This window comes from Chanos chanos, chromosome 1, assembly GCF_902362185.1.
Source record: "Chanos chanos chromosome 1, fChaCha1.1, whole genome shotgun sequence".
Lineage (NCBI taxonomy): Eukaryota > Metazoa > Chordata > Actinopteri > Gonorynchiformes > Chanidae > Chanos > Chanos chanos.
In genome coordinates this window covers 28,131,276-28,147,324 of record NC_044495.1, presented here as the reverse complement: position 1 = coordinate 28,147,324, position 16,049 = coordinate 28,131,276, and the positions used below count along the sequence as shown (strand labels likewise).

Here is a 16,049-nt window from a genome sequence, read left to right as displayed (position 1 = left end):
AGCTTTCTTTCAGATTTATTTTTTTATACACCTGTTACAAACAGCAAAACATAAATTCTTCCGTCTGTCTTCTTAAAATGCTATACATTAGTTCCATAGTAGAGGACACTGAAATGATTCTTGCACTGTATGTATTTCCAGTACTTTTTGTTCTTTCTCCCATTATCAGCATTACACAGTGCCTGAAAGCGTGTATCTGGTTGCTATGGAGACGAATCATAGGAAAGACTGAAAAACAATGCAGTAGATTAATTGAGCATTTTGTACATTCATTAGATTGAAGGTGACTTGATTAAAATTATGAGCAGCTCTTCCATTCTTTTGAACAAAATGATGTATATTATTTTATTTTGAACTATTACTTCTAAAATATTTTATCACTTTCAGTTTCAACAAGAATTTGTTGAGAAGAAAAAATACAACAACCTTGTTTCATTTTATAACGTTTTTATGAAATCTAATCCAATTTATTTATAATACCTCTTAAAATTACTTGTTGGTGTTGATTGAAATATACCCTTTAATGTCACCTCATGCTCTGCTGCCTGACCTAATATAACTGGGAAAATATATCAGTGAACATAACATCCCACCAGGAAGATTCTTCATGTGTAAGACCCCCACCACGTCTCATCTCAAAGCTGTTCTCGTTTCCTATTATTGACAGTTACGTGATGAGTCATGTCTTCAAAGGGTTTTTCACCACATACCTCTGAGGCTGGAGCCCTGAGGTAATAGAGACCATGCCCTTCCTTTGAAGGTTTTGGACAACCTGCAGCTCCCAATAGCATTAAGAGTCAATCCTTTCCAGCTTTCGTTAAATATTGCTACTGGTACATTCTATCTTCCACAGCCAAATTAGGGTGTATTTTATTCTTTTACAAATTAGGAGAGTGTTATTGTTCACCTTAATGTGAAAATGATATTCGCTGTATGCTGTGATTATTCCAACATCCTCATTGCAGAATTTGAGACAACTATGTGAAACATGTATTGTCTGTTTTATGGGAGGTGTGGGGGTAAAGCTGACCGAATGCTGAATGGTACCCTTAATTTTGGGGGAAACTGGGAAAGAACTGATAGGTGTCAGATGACCAGTGTTGTGCTCAGACCTTTATGTAATTGCTTCACGTGAGAGGCCTCGGAATATTGATGGTTCCTGATGCATCGCCAACACTTTAAGAAGGACCAGGGAGACAAAGTCAAGGACTTGAAGTCTTATCTCAGCATACAACCTGCACAGGGAGCCATCTCAAGCGTAGGATCAAGAAGTGACTGCCTGACAGTCAAAAAGGTGTTGTATTTATACCAGGCAGACAGTACAGTCAGCGTAAATCAGTTAGTCATGATGAATTATGTCTACACAGATAGTTACATTGATGACGCGGAGAACTCTAAAGCACAGAACAGACAATGTCGGGTCGTTTACTTTATGGCCGTCCCCATCCTGAGAACTAGATGAGTCCTTGTGACGTCAACCATGGGACAGAGGGGGATGCCTGTGGAGGTAATAAGGCAGCTAGAAAGGGCCTTATTTCTTTACTTTAGAACAGGGGAAAGTGTCTATGGCAGGAGGCTATTTCCTTGGGGACAAGAAAGCACTTCAATTTCACAGGCAGCATAAACAGGAAAACAGCAGTAGTTCGGCTCCATCAATATCTACTGTATCAGACTGACTGAAAGATGCACAAACAGTGCCAATCCAGATAGTGATAGTCCTTAACATTATCTACAGTAACATTAACAAGTGATCGCAGACACTGTTAACTAATGGACATGTCAAACTCGAAAAACTCCATCCGACAAACACAGACAAACACCAGCTGACGGCACACACTGATCCAGCAGTTGGTGTTGGTTGGAGTTGGTCGCTGTTTGTCTGGGCAGTGTGCAGCCACCTTAACACTCTGAGGAAAGTTCCTCTCCTTTCCTGTCATGCTTTATTAGTGCGAGTCTTTGTAGAAGCAAATAATTTTGATGGAAGTGCTGCTATTTTCTGTCTTGTGTTATACATTTAGAGTCCATTGTGTGATATTCAGCAAACAAAGTTGCACTTTTAAGAAGGATGACTACAGGAAGATCCGTTAGAGTTGGCCTACACTTTTTTTATGCGTTCTTTTTCTTGTTCTTGTTCTTCCTCTTATTATTATTATTGTTACAGGAGTAACACCAATAACCACAGCATCAATATTACGTGCAGAGCAAGTCATATGTAGTTTCACAACCATGAAAACCTATTGCCATCTAGTGTTCGGCTAGTGCTTAATTTACAAGTTCTCATGCTTGAAATTTGATGGTGTTGCTGATATATATATATATATATGTATGTATGTATGTATGCACAGGAAACAACAACAGTATGATCAAGATTTTCTTTTACTATTGTCTAAAAATGTTAGCAAAAACTAAGAATACGATATACATGTTGCCTCCAAAAATTATTTGACAAAAATACAAAATCAATTGCCAAACCAATATTAAGTCCCTAAATCATTTGAAGGGAATTACTCACTCATTACTATCAACATACATAACAGATCTAAGGTGTGAAGTTATCAGCGGCCCAGACTTTCCAACAGCCAATCGCAAAACAGTACAATTTACGTCGCACTCATTTCCCAGTTTCCCTTTTTTGCAGTTAGCTAGTAGCATAGCTTGATGTTTCCGTAGAGTGTGTACATGTCCAAGCGTATTGAGGAATGGAATGATAACTGTAACCAAACGACAGGTCAGTTTATTATTTACATTTCGAATGTTGCTGTTGGTTTTAGGTCTGTGTGGATTCATGTGCCATCCTTCTCTTAAAGCCTTGGTGCAGTTTATTTGGCAGCTAGCTGGCTAGCCAAGCAATTCACAGTCCTTTCTATATAGATACCATGGTTGAGGAAAATAGGTCACCGATATTTGGCTACTATTCAGCCCATGTAACTATTTGCGTAGTTACCGGCCCTTATAATAAATAGCACAGTGTAAATAACCAGCAACGCAATTTAAATGACTTCACAATTACAAACCCAGCAGTTTTGGCTAACGGTATCCACCTAGTATTCTCAACGACCAATGTATTCCCTGTGGCTCAGTGACATTTGGTTTGTGAGAGAGACGTCAGCCCTTTCTGTAATGTATGTTAGCTACACATGCGTCAAACTAAGGTAGCTAGCAAGCTGACTGAAGTTTACTGAGCATTTATTCGTGTGTTTTATCCATTGAATAGCGTGATAGTTTCATGTATCCAACGTTAACACCGAAACCATAGTCTAAAGTAGCTATCGCGAGCTGTGACATAAACTGACAGACTAACAAATCTTATCTGTAGTTTCCTATTATTTCGGTCGTTGCAGTGATCTGTATTAAAAGTCAATGTGGCGTTGCAGTATTGTCTTGCTGTCAATGACGTCTTTCAGCCACCTTTCTCGAAACCTCGTCTTGCCGGGGCGGTGTGTAAGTCTGTTTGATTCTACTACAAAGTAAACCTCTACAGGCAGTGTTTGAGGTTTGATCCTGGATATCTCGATGACAAAATAAACACTCGCAGTTGCTTTGGGGATTGGAGTGCGTCGGGTCGGGATACTCCATTGGACTTTGTAGCGGTACTGTTTGCAAAACTCAAGTTCACTTTCCGTGAGGAAGTCCAAACTGTAAAGCCAGCTTGGGTGTAGCTCCCATGTGCGGATGTACTCTTCGATTTGTCTTTTCCCCAGTTCAATCGTGAAGTCCTTGCAAACACACCAATCGATGTTGTTCGTTTCGTAGTCGCATGAACAAGTCTCTGTTTGATTGCGACACAAAATGCTCTGGACGTTTTCCAGTACGCTTTTGACGATCTCAGAAGCTCTTGAATCCAGATGCTGGGATAACAATTGTCCTTCCATGTTGTGGTACACTTCTTGTTTAAGCTATAGTCAATAAATTTACAGTCGCAACAGGCGTGTGTATTGATCCTGGAGAGCAAAATAGAGCTACAAAAGAAACATGAATCCAAAAACTCCTATTTCTAGCAAGATATTTCTGTTCAGTGGTGTAAGTCATTTAAGGTAACGCACTTGCAAAGTTGACTTTCATTATTGTTTAAGGGAGTTTCCATGGTGACCGTCAGGCAGCTCATCCGGGTACTGTTGAATTGCCATTCTGCGTCTGCACATTGCAGCTGATTTATGAGAAATAAGTTTTGCTCAATGGGTCTTTTAACTAATTTTAGTACACTTTATATTTGAACACTATGGTTAAAACAAATCTCTAAACTCATTCTTGTCCTTCTTTTTCTTTTCTTTACTCCCATATGCATTTGTAGATGCCTCAGAGAGAGAAAAAGGACATTTATGTTGGATAGTTGGTTTGTGGGAACCTTGAATTAAACTAAATGGCTTTAAATCAATGCAAGCCAACATGCCTAAGACATCTTTCTCTGTTGTGGGCTTTGTGTGGCTAATCAACTCTGGCCCAGACTGAAATTATACGACAGTACCTCCCTCAGAAAATCTCTCAGCGTCCTCTCTGTTCATTTCCCTCTGTATGTCGCGTATAAAGAGCACACTGGACACTGTCACCAAAGCTGTAAGTGGGACAGTGAACACAGACCTCCTGTCAAAGATAACCCGCCTCAAACCCAGTGCCACCCATGTTGGCAAAGGCATGGAGGTTAAAGTGGAATGCTCAGCAGCAGAGGCTGGGTCTGTCATTACCATGACAACGCCAGAACAACAGAGTAGCAAGGAGGAGCAGAAGGAGAAAGAAGACCACAAGGACACGGTCAAACCCAGACCCAGTCCTGCAACATCCTCTCTAAACAGCTCCTCCACTGTCGCCAAACAAACTCTACAGCGCTTCCAGCCTGCAGCGTTTTCCACCAACATGGACGAGACCTACACACACCTGGCTGAACATGTCAACACATACTTTGGGAGCAACTCTCTGGATGAAAAGAAGTCTGAAACCTGTAATGGAGACTGCTTAAGTTCTACACCTGGCCCAAGCCATTCCTATTCAGACGGTACTCGGGACCATGCGCCTGTGTTGGTGCCTGCATCTCAGAAAGCCTCCGCAGACACCCCTCAGGCCTCTGCTGACCAAGCTCAGCCAGTCACCAGTGCTCCTCCTCCAAACACTCCGATTCCAGAGAGCGATATCTCAGCCACGCCCACGCCTCCCAGGAAGGGTATTAGTCATTACCTGTCTTACTCAAGGCCCAGTGTGCAGGCCTTTGTCGGCAGTTATATCAGCCCCTTGGTTCCAAAGTTCCGGGCTGATTCCAAGAGTGTCACGGCAGATAAAGACAAACCTCCTGCCCCTGGTCAAACAGTTTCACAAGCTGGAACTAGCACTGAAGAGAAGGCCAAGAAAAAAGCTGAGGAAAAAGCCCAAAGATTAGCCCAGAGAGAGAAGGTAAAGCTTCACTGCAACACGTGACATGAATTGACAAGAGCTTGAAAGAGAGATGTCTTAAATTAAATATGATGCTTCTGTGAGACTTCATAAGCTGTGGACAGGGGCTGGAGCAGTGTAATTACTCACACTTACATGTTTGAATTAATTAATGCAAAACCTTACAGTCCAAATGGTGACTTAAAACACATTTACAGAAACAATTTTTATATAAATCTAAAGAAAACTAAATGGATTATTCTAATTTAGATTAATGTTAATATAGGATAAGCTGTTTAAGCTAATAGGAAGTTCAGGATGTACTCTCATGTTTTTGCAGATAATTGCTAGGGTCAGTGTGGACAACAGAACCAGAGCACTGGTGCAGGCTCTGCAGAGAGTGACGGATGTGAAGGTGACCATCAGCAGAGTTGAGGAACTCTCCTTTCACTTACTGGAGTTTCCAGAGACCAGAGGGGTTGCTGTCAAGGTATGCCTTGAATATATGTACAATATATGTACTATAAATGTAACATACATGAACACATGCTAAACCCCAGTCCTCTCTCTCTTTCCCTCCCTCTCCCTCTCTCCTCAGGAGAAAATCATACCCTGTTTACTGCGTCTCAGGCAGGCAAGGAATGAGAGTCTACAGGCTGTAGTCAGGCAGGCTCTGGCTCTGATTGGCTACTCAGACCCGGTCAAAGGCAGGGGAATACGAGTGCTTTCCATTGATGGAGGAGGAACGAGGTAACCTACATACATTTGCCTGTTCATCCATCCATTTTCCTGTCTGTGACTCATCACCTCTCTCCACGAGTTTGATCTAAAGCACCTGTACGTGACATTGTTTTGCAGGGGACTGGTTGCTCTGCAGACTTTGCACAAACTGGAGAGCCTCACAGGGAAACCCATCCATCAGTTGTTTGACTACATATGTGGAGTTAGTACAGGTGAAGTATTCAGTTATCCCAGTTTGACTGTCACAACGACAAGCTGTCGAGATATTGCTCTGGTGTGTTTATTTACATTCCTCACTGTCTACCAAAGACTAATAATTTTCTTTTATTCTTGCTCTGTTTTTTCAGTGATCCAAATGAGTAACTAATAGATTTGTGAATTATGCCCTCTTGTCATTTTAACCAAGGCTTTAGTGAGTTTTCGGAAAGGTCAGGACCAAACCCGAGTGATTGTCTTTCTAGGTGCCATCCTGGCTTTTATGCTGGGAGTGTTCCAGATCCCCCTGGATGAGTGTGAGGAGATGTACAGGAAACTGGGGTCTGACGTCTTCAAGCAGAATGTCATTGTGGGCACAGTGAAAATGGGCTGGAGCCATGCTTTTTATGACAGTGAGATCTGGGAAAATATCCTCAAGTGAGACATTCATTGGTGTCATTAACATTTGTCTTTATTTGATCCAGAGTTCTGTTTCATATCAGTGTCTCAGTTAATTTAGATGATTGTCATCCATGTCTTATGTTTAGCTTGATTTATAGTTGTACTGGTGGTTCCAAATGAAAATAAATGCTGTGGGGTAAGGAATCATTTTATCTCGACAGAGAAAGAATGGGATCTGGTCTTATGGTCGACACTGCAAAGAATCCACATTGTCCAAAGGTGAGATTACAAATCAGCTTTTGTAGATAGACTGTTTTATGGATATGCTGTGTTTGAAAATCTGACACATGACATCGGCATGGCAACTGCTATATTGTAATGCTGGATTGAGTTTGGACAGCGTACTTCAACTGCACTTAACAGTTAGATCTATAGATGCAAAGACTGACAGACTAAAGGACCCACTGGGTTGTTGTAAATATTTAAAGGTAAATTTCTCAAGCTAGATAGATGGATAGATGCTTTGTTAATCCCGCAGGAAATTGAGGAACAAGCTAGATTCTAACATTACATTTTGGGGCTAAGTCAGAACATTTGAATTAAGCCAATAAAACACATTTAAAATCAGATATAATGAAAAATCATTAGTTTGCCATCTAACATTAATCAACTGAATTGAATAAATTGGAAAATTCATATTTTTGTGCTGATTCACTGTTTCCTCAAGGTGGCAGCAGTTAGCACTATTGTGAGCAGGGGCTTGCCGTTGAAAGCATATGTCTTCAGAAACTACAACTTCTTACCTGGGGTGCGTTCTCATTATCTTGGTGGCTGTCAGCACAAACTGTGGCAGGCCATCCGAGCGTCCTCCGCTGCCCCTGGATACTTTCAGGAGTTTCTGCTTGGCAATGACCTTCACCAGGTAAACCACGCACTGCCCCCGCCATTTGGTACACAACTAGGGACTTCTTATGGACCAGGGCACGTTTACACTTTTTGTTGTTGGGATTAAAAATTTGGACAAAATGAAATTTGGATTCAGTTCTCAGCAATTTTTCCTATAATTTCAATACATAGAGATCATGGGAGAATATATGATCTAATAAAATCGTATTGCAGGAAACTCTTACATAAATAGGAGACATTGTAAAAGACAAAAAAAAAACCAGTTTGCTGAAAGTTGTTTGTGTTACAGAATGAATGTGTAATTGTGTCTTTTGGGTTAAAGCCCATCAAATCTTTGTAAAGAGGCAAAGAGAGAGGAAAGGAGTGTAACTCATAGGTTGAGAGGTTGTAGCTGTAAACACTAAATGACTTATAAGACCGTCCTGCAAAAACCAGCGAGTACCTCACAGTTTCACTAAGTTCCACTGATTTAGATTTGAGTTCTTTTTTTTTTTTTTTACACGGTGGCCGGAGGCATGGCCACTTGGAACTGACACTCCCTGAGGATGTGATGGTGACTCTGTGAGCATGAATCCTCCCAGCAAAGTTTTGGCCAGAAAGAAAAGTAGTCATCCTTCATACCACTGTCTCTCTTGCTGCTGTGGAAACTGTGTCCATCAACACCCACCGAGTTCTCATCCAGCTTGCCACAAAGTGGCTGTTGTTTTCAAAGGGCATAAAAACAGCCGGCCAGTCCACTACATGAATGGCCAGATTCATAAGAGCCCAGTGTGAGAGAAGCAGATCTGTTTCTATGGAAAACTTGGCTGATTTATTGGAGTTATGTAGATTAGTACAATATTGAAACCATTGTGGGCCATCTTTTCACTGTCCGGTTGATTTCAGTGTGTCTTGTCAGTTTTCAAATGATTTGTCGAGTAGCTCAGACAAATTAAGCTAATTGATAATGGTTGCATGGGACGCATAAATGAGTATTTTGTATTACAGCGAGAAATTAATCACGATATTGCCCCCACTTCTTTCTGTCCTGCTTATACTCTTGTTGCTATGGCTTTAACTAAGCGAATTTGGCATTTTTATCCTAAAATGACTTCAAGAGCCCTTACTTTTTGACAGTATCAGAGCAGCCAGCGTGGCAGAGGCTGTCTAACCTATGGCTCTAATGCCAAGAGCAGCATATTTTTTAATGAATTTTTGATCAAATTAATCTAATTAATTAAAAGCCCCTTTTCCATTGTGCACAAATGCTTTGCTCATTTCATCAGTAAAATAATGACTTAATTTCCTTAATGATAGATGATCTTATGTTTTTTGCAACAAAGTTCTTGATTTAGTGATGGGGCTTGGTAATGTTTTCATTCACAAGTGTTCTCTTAGTGTTATTTGATGTTTAAAGCAGCAATGTTGATAACATTAGACTTGGAAGTGTAGGTTAAAGAATTTAAAATGGCTTTGTCTTTTTGGGATTGCCTAATTTAACAGCTGCCAAGATTGCTTTTGTGTCTAATTAAGTCTCATTATTGCTTGTGCTACTCATTCACTCCTCAGAGGTTTTTCCTCTGTGTGTTTCCCCCCTTTTGATGTCACAATATCAGTGGCTTTTGGGCCATATGAGCCCCATTAATGCCTTGTCAATGGACTCTCATTCTTATTTTTCCCTTCTCTTAATATGGTTGGCCTGGTGTTGGGGTGAATGGCTTGGGGATTGAAATGCAAATGTGTTTGCAGCTCTTGGCTGTGAGGCCTGGTGACAGTAGAACGCTCTGTCTGTGGGCTCCGGCTGCCACGTTGGATCACTGGCTGGTGACTGTGTTCTCTTCACAACAGAACAGAGTGGCACTCCGGCTCAGCACGCCAAGCCTCCAATCTGTTATGCTTGGCATCTTTTGAGAGCAGACAAATAAGAGAAAAGTCAGCGTTCTATGTTTTTTAGTGGAGGAGAAACCTTCAGATGTCACTGGGCCTCCTTTGAGATTTAGGACACTGTTTTCATAGGGCTGAAGGCAAAATAACTGTAATGCTGTAGGACGGGAACATGAATCAAGACACGTTGAACCACTTTGTAGTTGATGGCTCATATCGTTCTCGATACATTTAGGAATGGCTGGACATTATGAAAGAGGTCTGAGAATTGTGTAGCTATTATTATTATTATTATTATTATTATTATTATTAACCGGTTTCTACTCCTTTGCAAATAATATAAGTGTTTAAAAAGAGCTGAGAATGGCCACTGTGTACATGTGTTATTATATAAACTTTCACTGCATGTACTACCACATCTGTCCTATACTCAGTAATGTCCTCAGGCAATACCTGGAGCTCAGTTAAGACGATACATAATTTAAGATCAGTCAGCATCACACAGGAAGATCTGATGGCCTAATTTATAGACTCGGCACAAGGGCATGAAACCCATAAAAATTCTGAAAAAGCACTGCAACAATTAGCCTCGCAGGAGTGATTCTGCTTCTAAATCTACGATATGAACTCACACTCGTAAATGTGAGTACTGGCACACCACAAGGATGTGTACTGAGCCCCATCCTCTACTCCCTTTTCACACACGACTGTGTCCTTGCCTTCACCACTAACACCATCGTTAAGTTCGCAGATGACACAACGGCGATTGGGCTGATTGCCAATAGCGATGAAATAGACTACAGAGTGGAGGTGCAGAACCTGAGCTGGTGCTCTGAGAACAACCTGTCCCTCGATATAGCAAAGACCAAGGAGCTAATCATCAACTTTGGAAGGTCACAGGATGATGAGTACGCTTCTAACTCCATCAACAGTGACAGAGTGGAGAGAGTGTCCAGTTTTAAGTTCCTGGGCATACACTTCTCAGATGACCTCACATGGTCCACTAACACCACCGCACTGGTCAGGAAAGCACAGCAACAGCTGTTTTTCCTGAGGACGCTGAAGAAAGCTGGTCTGCCCCAACAGATGCTGGTGACTTTCTACCGATGCACCACAGAGAGCATCCTAACACACTGCATCTCTGTGTGGTATCGCACAGTAGCTGACAGGAAAACTTTTCAGCGCGTCATCTCCAGAGCACAGAAGATCACTGGGATACAGCTTCCAGCCCTGGAGGACATCTACAGGTCGCGCTGCCTCAGGAAAGCCACCAGCATCTGCAAGGACTCTACACATCCATGCCATCGTCTGTTTGAACTCCTACGGTCTGGCAGACGTTACAAGGCCTTTTACGCCCGCAGCTCCAGACTGAGGAATAGCTTTTTCCCCAGAGCCATAACTGCTCTGAATCAGTCCACTAAGCTCCCCCCGTAATCTGTCTCACCGCTCCCGTTGATTGTCGGGCACAACCGAACTGACCTCACATACACTTATGCACTGCACTTTGCCATCCTAAATAAGCTATACGGTACACAGGGGTCACTCTCATCCACCTTGTGTCACTGTCTGGATATTGTGTTCATATCTCATCTACAGTACAGTGACAGCTGCTATTATAACACCAGTGCTCAGAACTTATATACTCGCTCAACTGAGTTTTTACGTAGACTCTATTTCTACATATCCAGACTGTTTGGTCTTGTTGCTGCGGATTGCACACCTGTGTTGTTTGCACTCTTGATCTGCCTGCACTTCTTATGTTGTTTGCACTATCCTATTCCGTTTGCACTATTTTTATGCTGTCATACAACGTTTACGAACTGCAGTTGCACACTGGGCTGTTTTGTGCACCCGAGTTGCTGCACTACTCACTACTACCGGTCACTGTTTACACTGTCTGCACTGCATATACTGTTTATACTGTGCATACTGTTCATAGTGTTCATAGTGTTGTTAGTCAGTACTGTATTGATTTTGCTGCTGCATTCCGCACATCTGTGCTATTGCAGTATTTATATCTTTACTACTGATGGACACGGTTTACAAGGTTCGCTACTTCTTGTCCTACTTATGCTATTTTATATCATTGTTGTTCCGTTGTTACCTTTTTTTTTTAAATTCTGTTTTTACCTTATTTGTCGTCTTTTATAGCATCGAGTATGGGAGTTGCAAACCTCATCTTGTTGTACTCGTGCAGTGGAAATTGTACTTGAGCTATGACAGTAAAGATATTCTTTCTATTCTATTCTATTCTACTGCGGCAAAGGAAGTTGTTCCATTGGATGAACCATTAGGCAACATTTATAATTTTGGAAACAGCTTCATGTCAAGTTTGTTTCACTGACTAGGCCTGCATCCTGAGGAATGGTGTCCCAGTTCAGTTTCATGAAGTAGCCTCAGCTTGAGAGAGACATGGATAGACAAAAAAGGAGTTTAGAAAGTTTTCTATCAAGAAAACAGGAGAAACCGTAGAGCCACATCACGCTGTGTATTTGATGGTAAGCTTTGGTTGCGGCCCTTTGTGTGTCTGACGCTCTCATGCTGTCACCCTTCAGTGTATGTCTGTGGCATGTTTGCATTTGATCCAGAATGTCCTACAGCTGCATCATATTTAGCTGAAACCAACTGACACTAAGTGAGAGAAACACAGGGACAGAATCAAGAGGTCTTTGAAATTGGATGACAGATTTTCTGCTCTCATCCAGTGTTGTGCGTGGACATGCCACAGGTCTCAAGACTCTATCCATACAGGATTTATCAGGCCTGGGGCTGGCTTCATCGTACTGACACATGTTGGGGAAAGTGTGAAAGCCAATGAGGAGGGGTAACAGGGGGAAATAAACAGGAGAAGGAACATAGGTCTTTTATCTCTTCCCCCAGGAGTGTAGCCTGGTCCATGTAGTCTTTCCTCTCTAATGAGAGGAGATCCTCACTGTCAGGAGACTTTCTATTCTTCATAAGCCAGATGGCCACTAAGTGCCTTTAGGTAATCAGTGGTCTGTCACTTTCCTCTCAGACCTGCAGTATGACTTTTCTTTTAACAGAAACACTAGAGGAGACTGGTACTCTGTTGGTTAGATGTTACTTGTATGACTTGGCTACATGTATAGATTTTCTTGTTGGTTTATGTTCCATCTTAATTGAGCCAGAAGTTGGTATTATAAGATCTTTTTTGGAATGAGTCCTTGTTTTCCTTTTTTCCAGTTTACCCCCCAATCACCTTAATTTGTGCAGTTATTTTGCAATGCCAGGATAAAAATCCTGGATCATGTGATGGCCATTCTCAGAATAGTGCTTGGGCACCTATTCTTCAGACACACTATTTAGCAATATCTATTGTGTTTCTATGTGTTTTTGTCCTTGCAGCTGCAGCGTACAACAAGTATCTGTTTTTGTTGTTTTGATAGGACGGAGGTCTCCTGATCAACAACCCGACTGCATTGGCCATCCACGAGTGTAAGTGTCTGTGGCCTAACACGCCCGTGCAGTGTGTGGTGTCATTGGGAACTGGCCGCTATGAGACGGGCAGCAAAAATAGTGCCACCTACACCAGCCTGCGGACCAAGCTCACCAATGTGATCAGCAGTGCCACGGACACTGAGGGTGAGAGTGTGTTCTGGTCCTGTGTTTGTCTGATGGAACTCATAGATGTTGTTGAACTAGTAAAGAGTGATTATGACTTTGAATGTGCCCTGATGTCAAGTTTCTCCTGTTAAGGATTTATTTTTATGTTTTTTGAATATTTAATGAACATATGGTTACATGTGAATTAGATTAAACATGCACTAATACAAACTTTTGAATTCGAATGCAGTGTACACTTTCTGCTCAGATTTTCTTGTTCAAAGCCAAAAATTATGAGCCTTGCAAGAAGCAACCACCTGGAGAACTACATTGTATGCTTGCTCATGCACTAGGTCTACATGAACTTGTGGTCATGTATAGAATCTGAAATCCATATCACTGCATTCGAGTCAGGAATGTTGGATTATGATTGGTTTCCTTACATCTCATGGATATGTAACATCTATTAAAGCAAGCTTGCTATGTCAGACCTGACTTTCTTCTCTTTGTCCATCACAGAGGTCCACACCATGCTAGATGCACTTTTGCCTCCAGACACCTATTTCCGTATCAACCCATTCATGAGCGAGGACATACCGCTGGACGAGAGCCGGAGGGAGAAGCTCAACTTCCTCCAGGCGGAGGGTCGGCGCTACCTGGAGAGGAACGAGAGCAAGCTACAGAAAGCTGCAAGTGTGCTGTCGCAGGAGAAGAGCGCGATCCAGAGGCTGGCTGAATGGGTGCGGCTCAAAGCTGACATGTATGACGGATTCCCATTTCGCTCCAAACTATAGAGCCTTCTGGAACCTTACAACTAAAAGTCCAAATATCCAGAAGTTGGTCTGAGCTCTAGAATTTTCCAGAAAGATTTGGTATGATTGGTTTTATTGGTGTTAGCGGCTCACGTTGACCCGTAATTACAACAGATACATTCCTTGGTTTAAAACAGAGCTGTTGTTAGGCTGTTGTCGCAAGAACACAGCAGCAGAAATTTTATGGACCCACTGAGATGGAGAGTTATTTAAACTGGCCAATGAGAGATGAAGACCAATGGATATGTGTGTGTGGACAGCTCATTGCATGGAGAAGCACTTTTCCTTACTACCTAACCTTTGTTTTTGTGATGTCACATACTGTCCAGTTGTCCTGTAACATTGGTGTTTTGGTACAGATGAATAGATTTAAGGTAATTTATGACAGTGTACCTGATCTTAGGACGAACTGACATACAGAATTGATCAGAAGTCATGTTATTACAGCACATACTGAAACACAACTTGATTAAACTAGTTTTCAACTGATTTAGCCCACACTACAGCTTACTTTACTAGTCTTTTTTAGTATGACTTCATTCACATATTAAGTATAATTGTTTTTCATTTTACATTATGTCAGCCAAGTGACACAGTGCACTCTAAAAAGGACAGTTTTATCATTTTAAGGAGATTTCCTTAGAAACTGAACTTGACCATTTTTAAATATTTGAAAATGGACAGGCTTTAGCACATGACCACTACAGGCAAGGAGGAGACTAAGTTGTGCACATCATTGTGGGTGGGATGTTTTGACAAACATTTCTGGAACCCTTGTGTGTGATATTATGACAGTGAAGTGTGAATGTTTAAGCAGATGTAAAAATGTGTCATAATCCTGGAATATTAGTTTTTGCTTGCATTGTTGGAAACTTGAACAGATGCTAATAATTTATTGATTTTGTTTACTTTAAGGATGTAGACCATCTTGTATTGCATACAGTACTTTAAAAAATTGTATAGAGATTATACAAATGACATATGTGAATACATATTAGGTTGGTATAGGAAATACATTTGCCAAAAACAGTCCAGTCTTGCAGTGCTGTCAGAGAGAAATTAAACGGACCATTCCTTAACTGGTGTGTGCTGTATGTTTCTGTGAGATGGCTCGTCTCAAGATGAATGGTTACGTGACTTCTGAAAGTGACATTCTCTCAAAAAGCTGCAAGGCGCATGCTCAGTCGAGTACCTCATTAGTGAAAACTAATCCCTCTAGACCTTCATGTACAAATGATCTAAACCACTCTGTGTATACCCCCAGCTATTTTTCATACTGCCCCAACTCCTCAGGACCATGACACTTGATCTCATCCTGCCAGTCTCCTCTGATCTGGAGAAAGACAAGGATTTATGATTATTTGAAATTGTCACTTTTTTTTTACATCGATCATTAAATTAAGTTGTTAACTATTGTGAGGGAATATTGTATTACAACCCAACATAAAAACAAAAAGCAAAACAAAACAAGAAGTTTTCTCAGAATGCAAGATTGAGAAAGAACCTGGGGGGGTATTCCATGATGCAGGATTTCTCAGTTAACTGGTTACGTAATGTCAAGTATGTCCAATGGGACTCTTTCTTAGCTCTTAGCTGGGTAGCTTTGTCTTCTGTCTCTGCCTAACAGAGAGTGTCCCTTATGAGTCTGTCAAACCCAAAGGCATAATACAGGCCTGACTAAACTTCCACTGACAACATGCAGTTGACATTAATTTTGGTTGACATGATGATAGCTAATTGTATATTTTTACGGGAAAAGTGTTGATTAAATGTAGAGCTTGTTTATCTGGACCACAATGTTGTCGCCCATATGATGTGTACTCCTGAGACATTGCTCTCTCCTCTTTTCAAGCACAGGTCCAACAGGACACAAGAAACAAATTACAATAAAAAAAAAACAAAGTTTTTGAAAACTGTGTTCATATAGTCTAATTAATACTATGCTTGATACAGAAAAAATACATTGCTTGCATCTTTACACTGCCCGTCTTGAAACTACCTACTGTGCGAATTGGGACATTCACATTGTTTAACAGTCACTGCCTAACTGATATTCTCCTGCATATGTGGCTCCATGACACTGCTTATTTAAGAGTGTGGGCTATCTCTCTGTGGTTAAATGTTTTTTCCAATTAGGATATTGATTTGTTTGTGTTCCAGTTATTCCACATAGCTGGTTTGACAGTCACTGACATTGAACTGGAA

General features: G+C 41.2%; 1 protein-coding gene across 1 annotated transcript; it reads left to right on the top strand.

Moving 5' to 3' along the window:
• Nucleotides 1–2,636: 2,636 nt before the first annotated feature.
• On the top strand, nt 2,637–14,184 carry pnpla8 (patatin-like phospholipase domain containing 8). Its single transcript, XM_030773363.1, has 10 exons — nt 2,637–2,728; nt 4,292–5,382; nt 5,702–5,851; nt 5,960–6,111; nt 6,220–6,314; nt 6,564–6,735; nt 6,921–6,978; nt 7,427–7,621; nt 12,876–13,071; nt 13,552–14,184. The coding sequence occupies exons 2-10, from the start codon at nt 4,513–4,515 to the stop codon at nt 13,824–13,826; spliced, it is 2,163 nt and encodes a 720-aa protein (XP_030629223.1). The 5' UTR covers nt 2,637–2,728; nt 4,292–4,512; the 3' UTR covers nt 13,827–14,184.
• The last annotated feature ends 1,865 nt before the right edge of the window (nt 14,185–16,049 follow it).

Coding starts and splice junctions, on each gene's coding strand:
- pnpla8 (XM_030773363.1), top strand. CDS start 4,513: ATGTCGCGTATAAAGAGCACACTGGACACTGTCACCAAAGCTGTAAGT. Junction 5,383..5,701: donor GATTAGCCCAGAGAGAGAAG/GTAAAGCTTCAC, acceptor ATGTTTTTGCAG/ATAATTGCTAGGGTCAGTGT. Junction 6,736..6,920: donor ATCTGGGAAAATATCCTCAA/GTGAGACATTCA, acceptor TTATCTCGACAG/AGAAAGAATGGGATCTGGTC.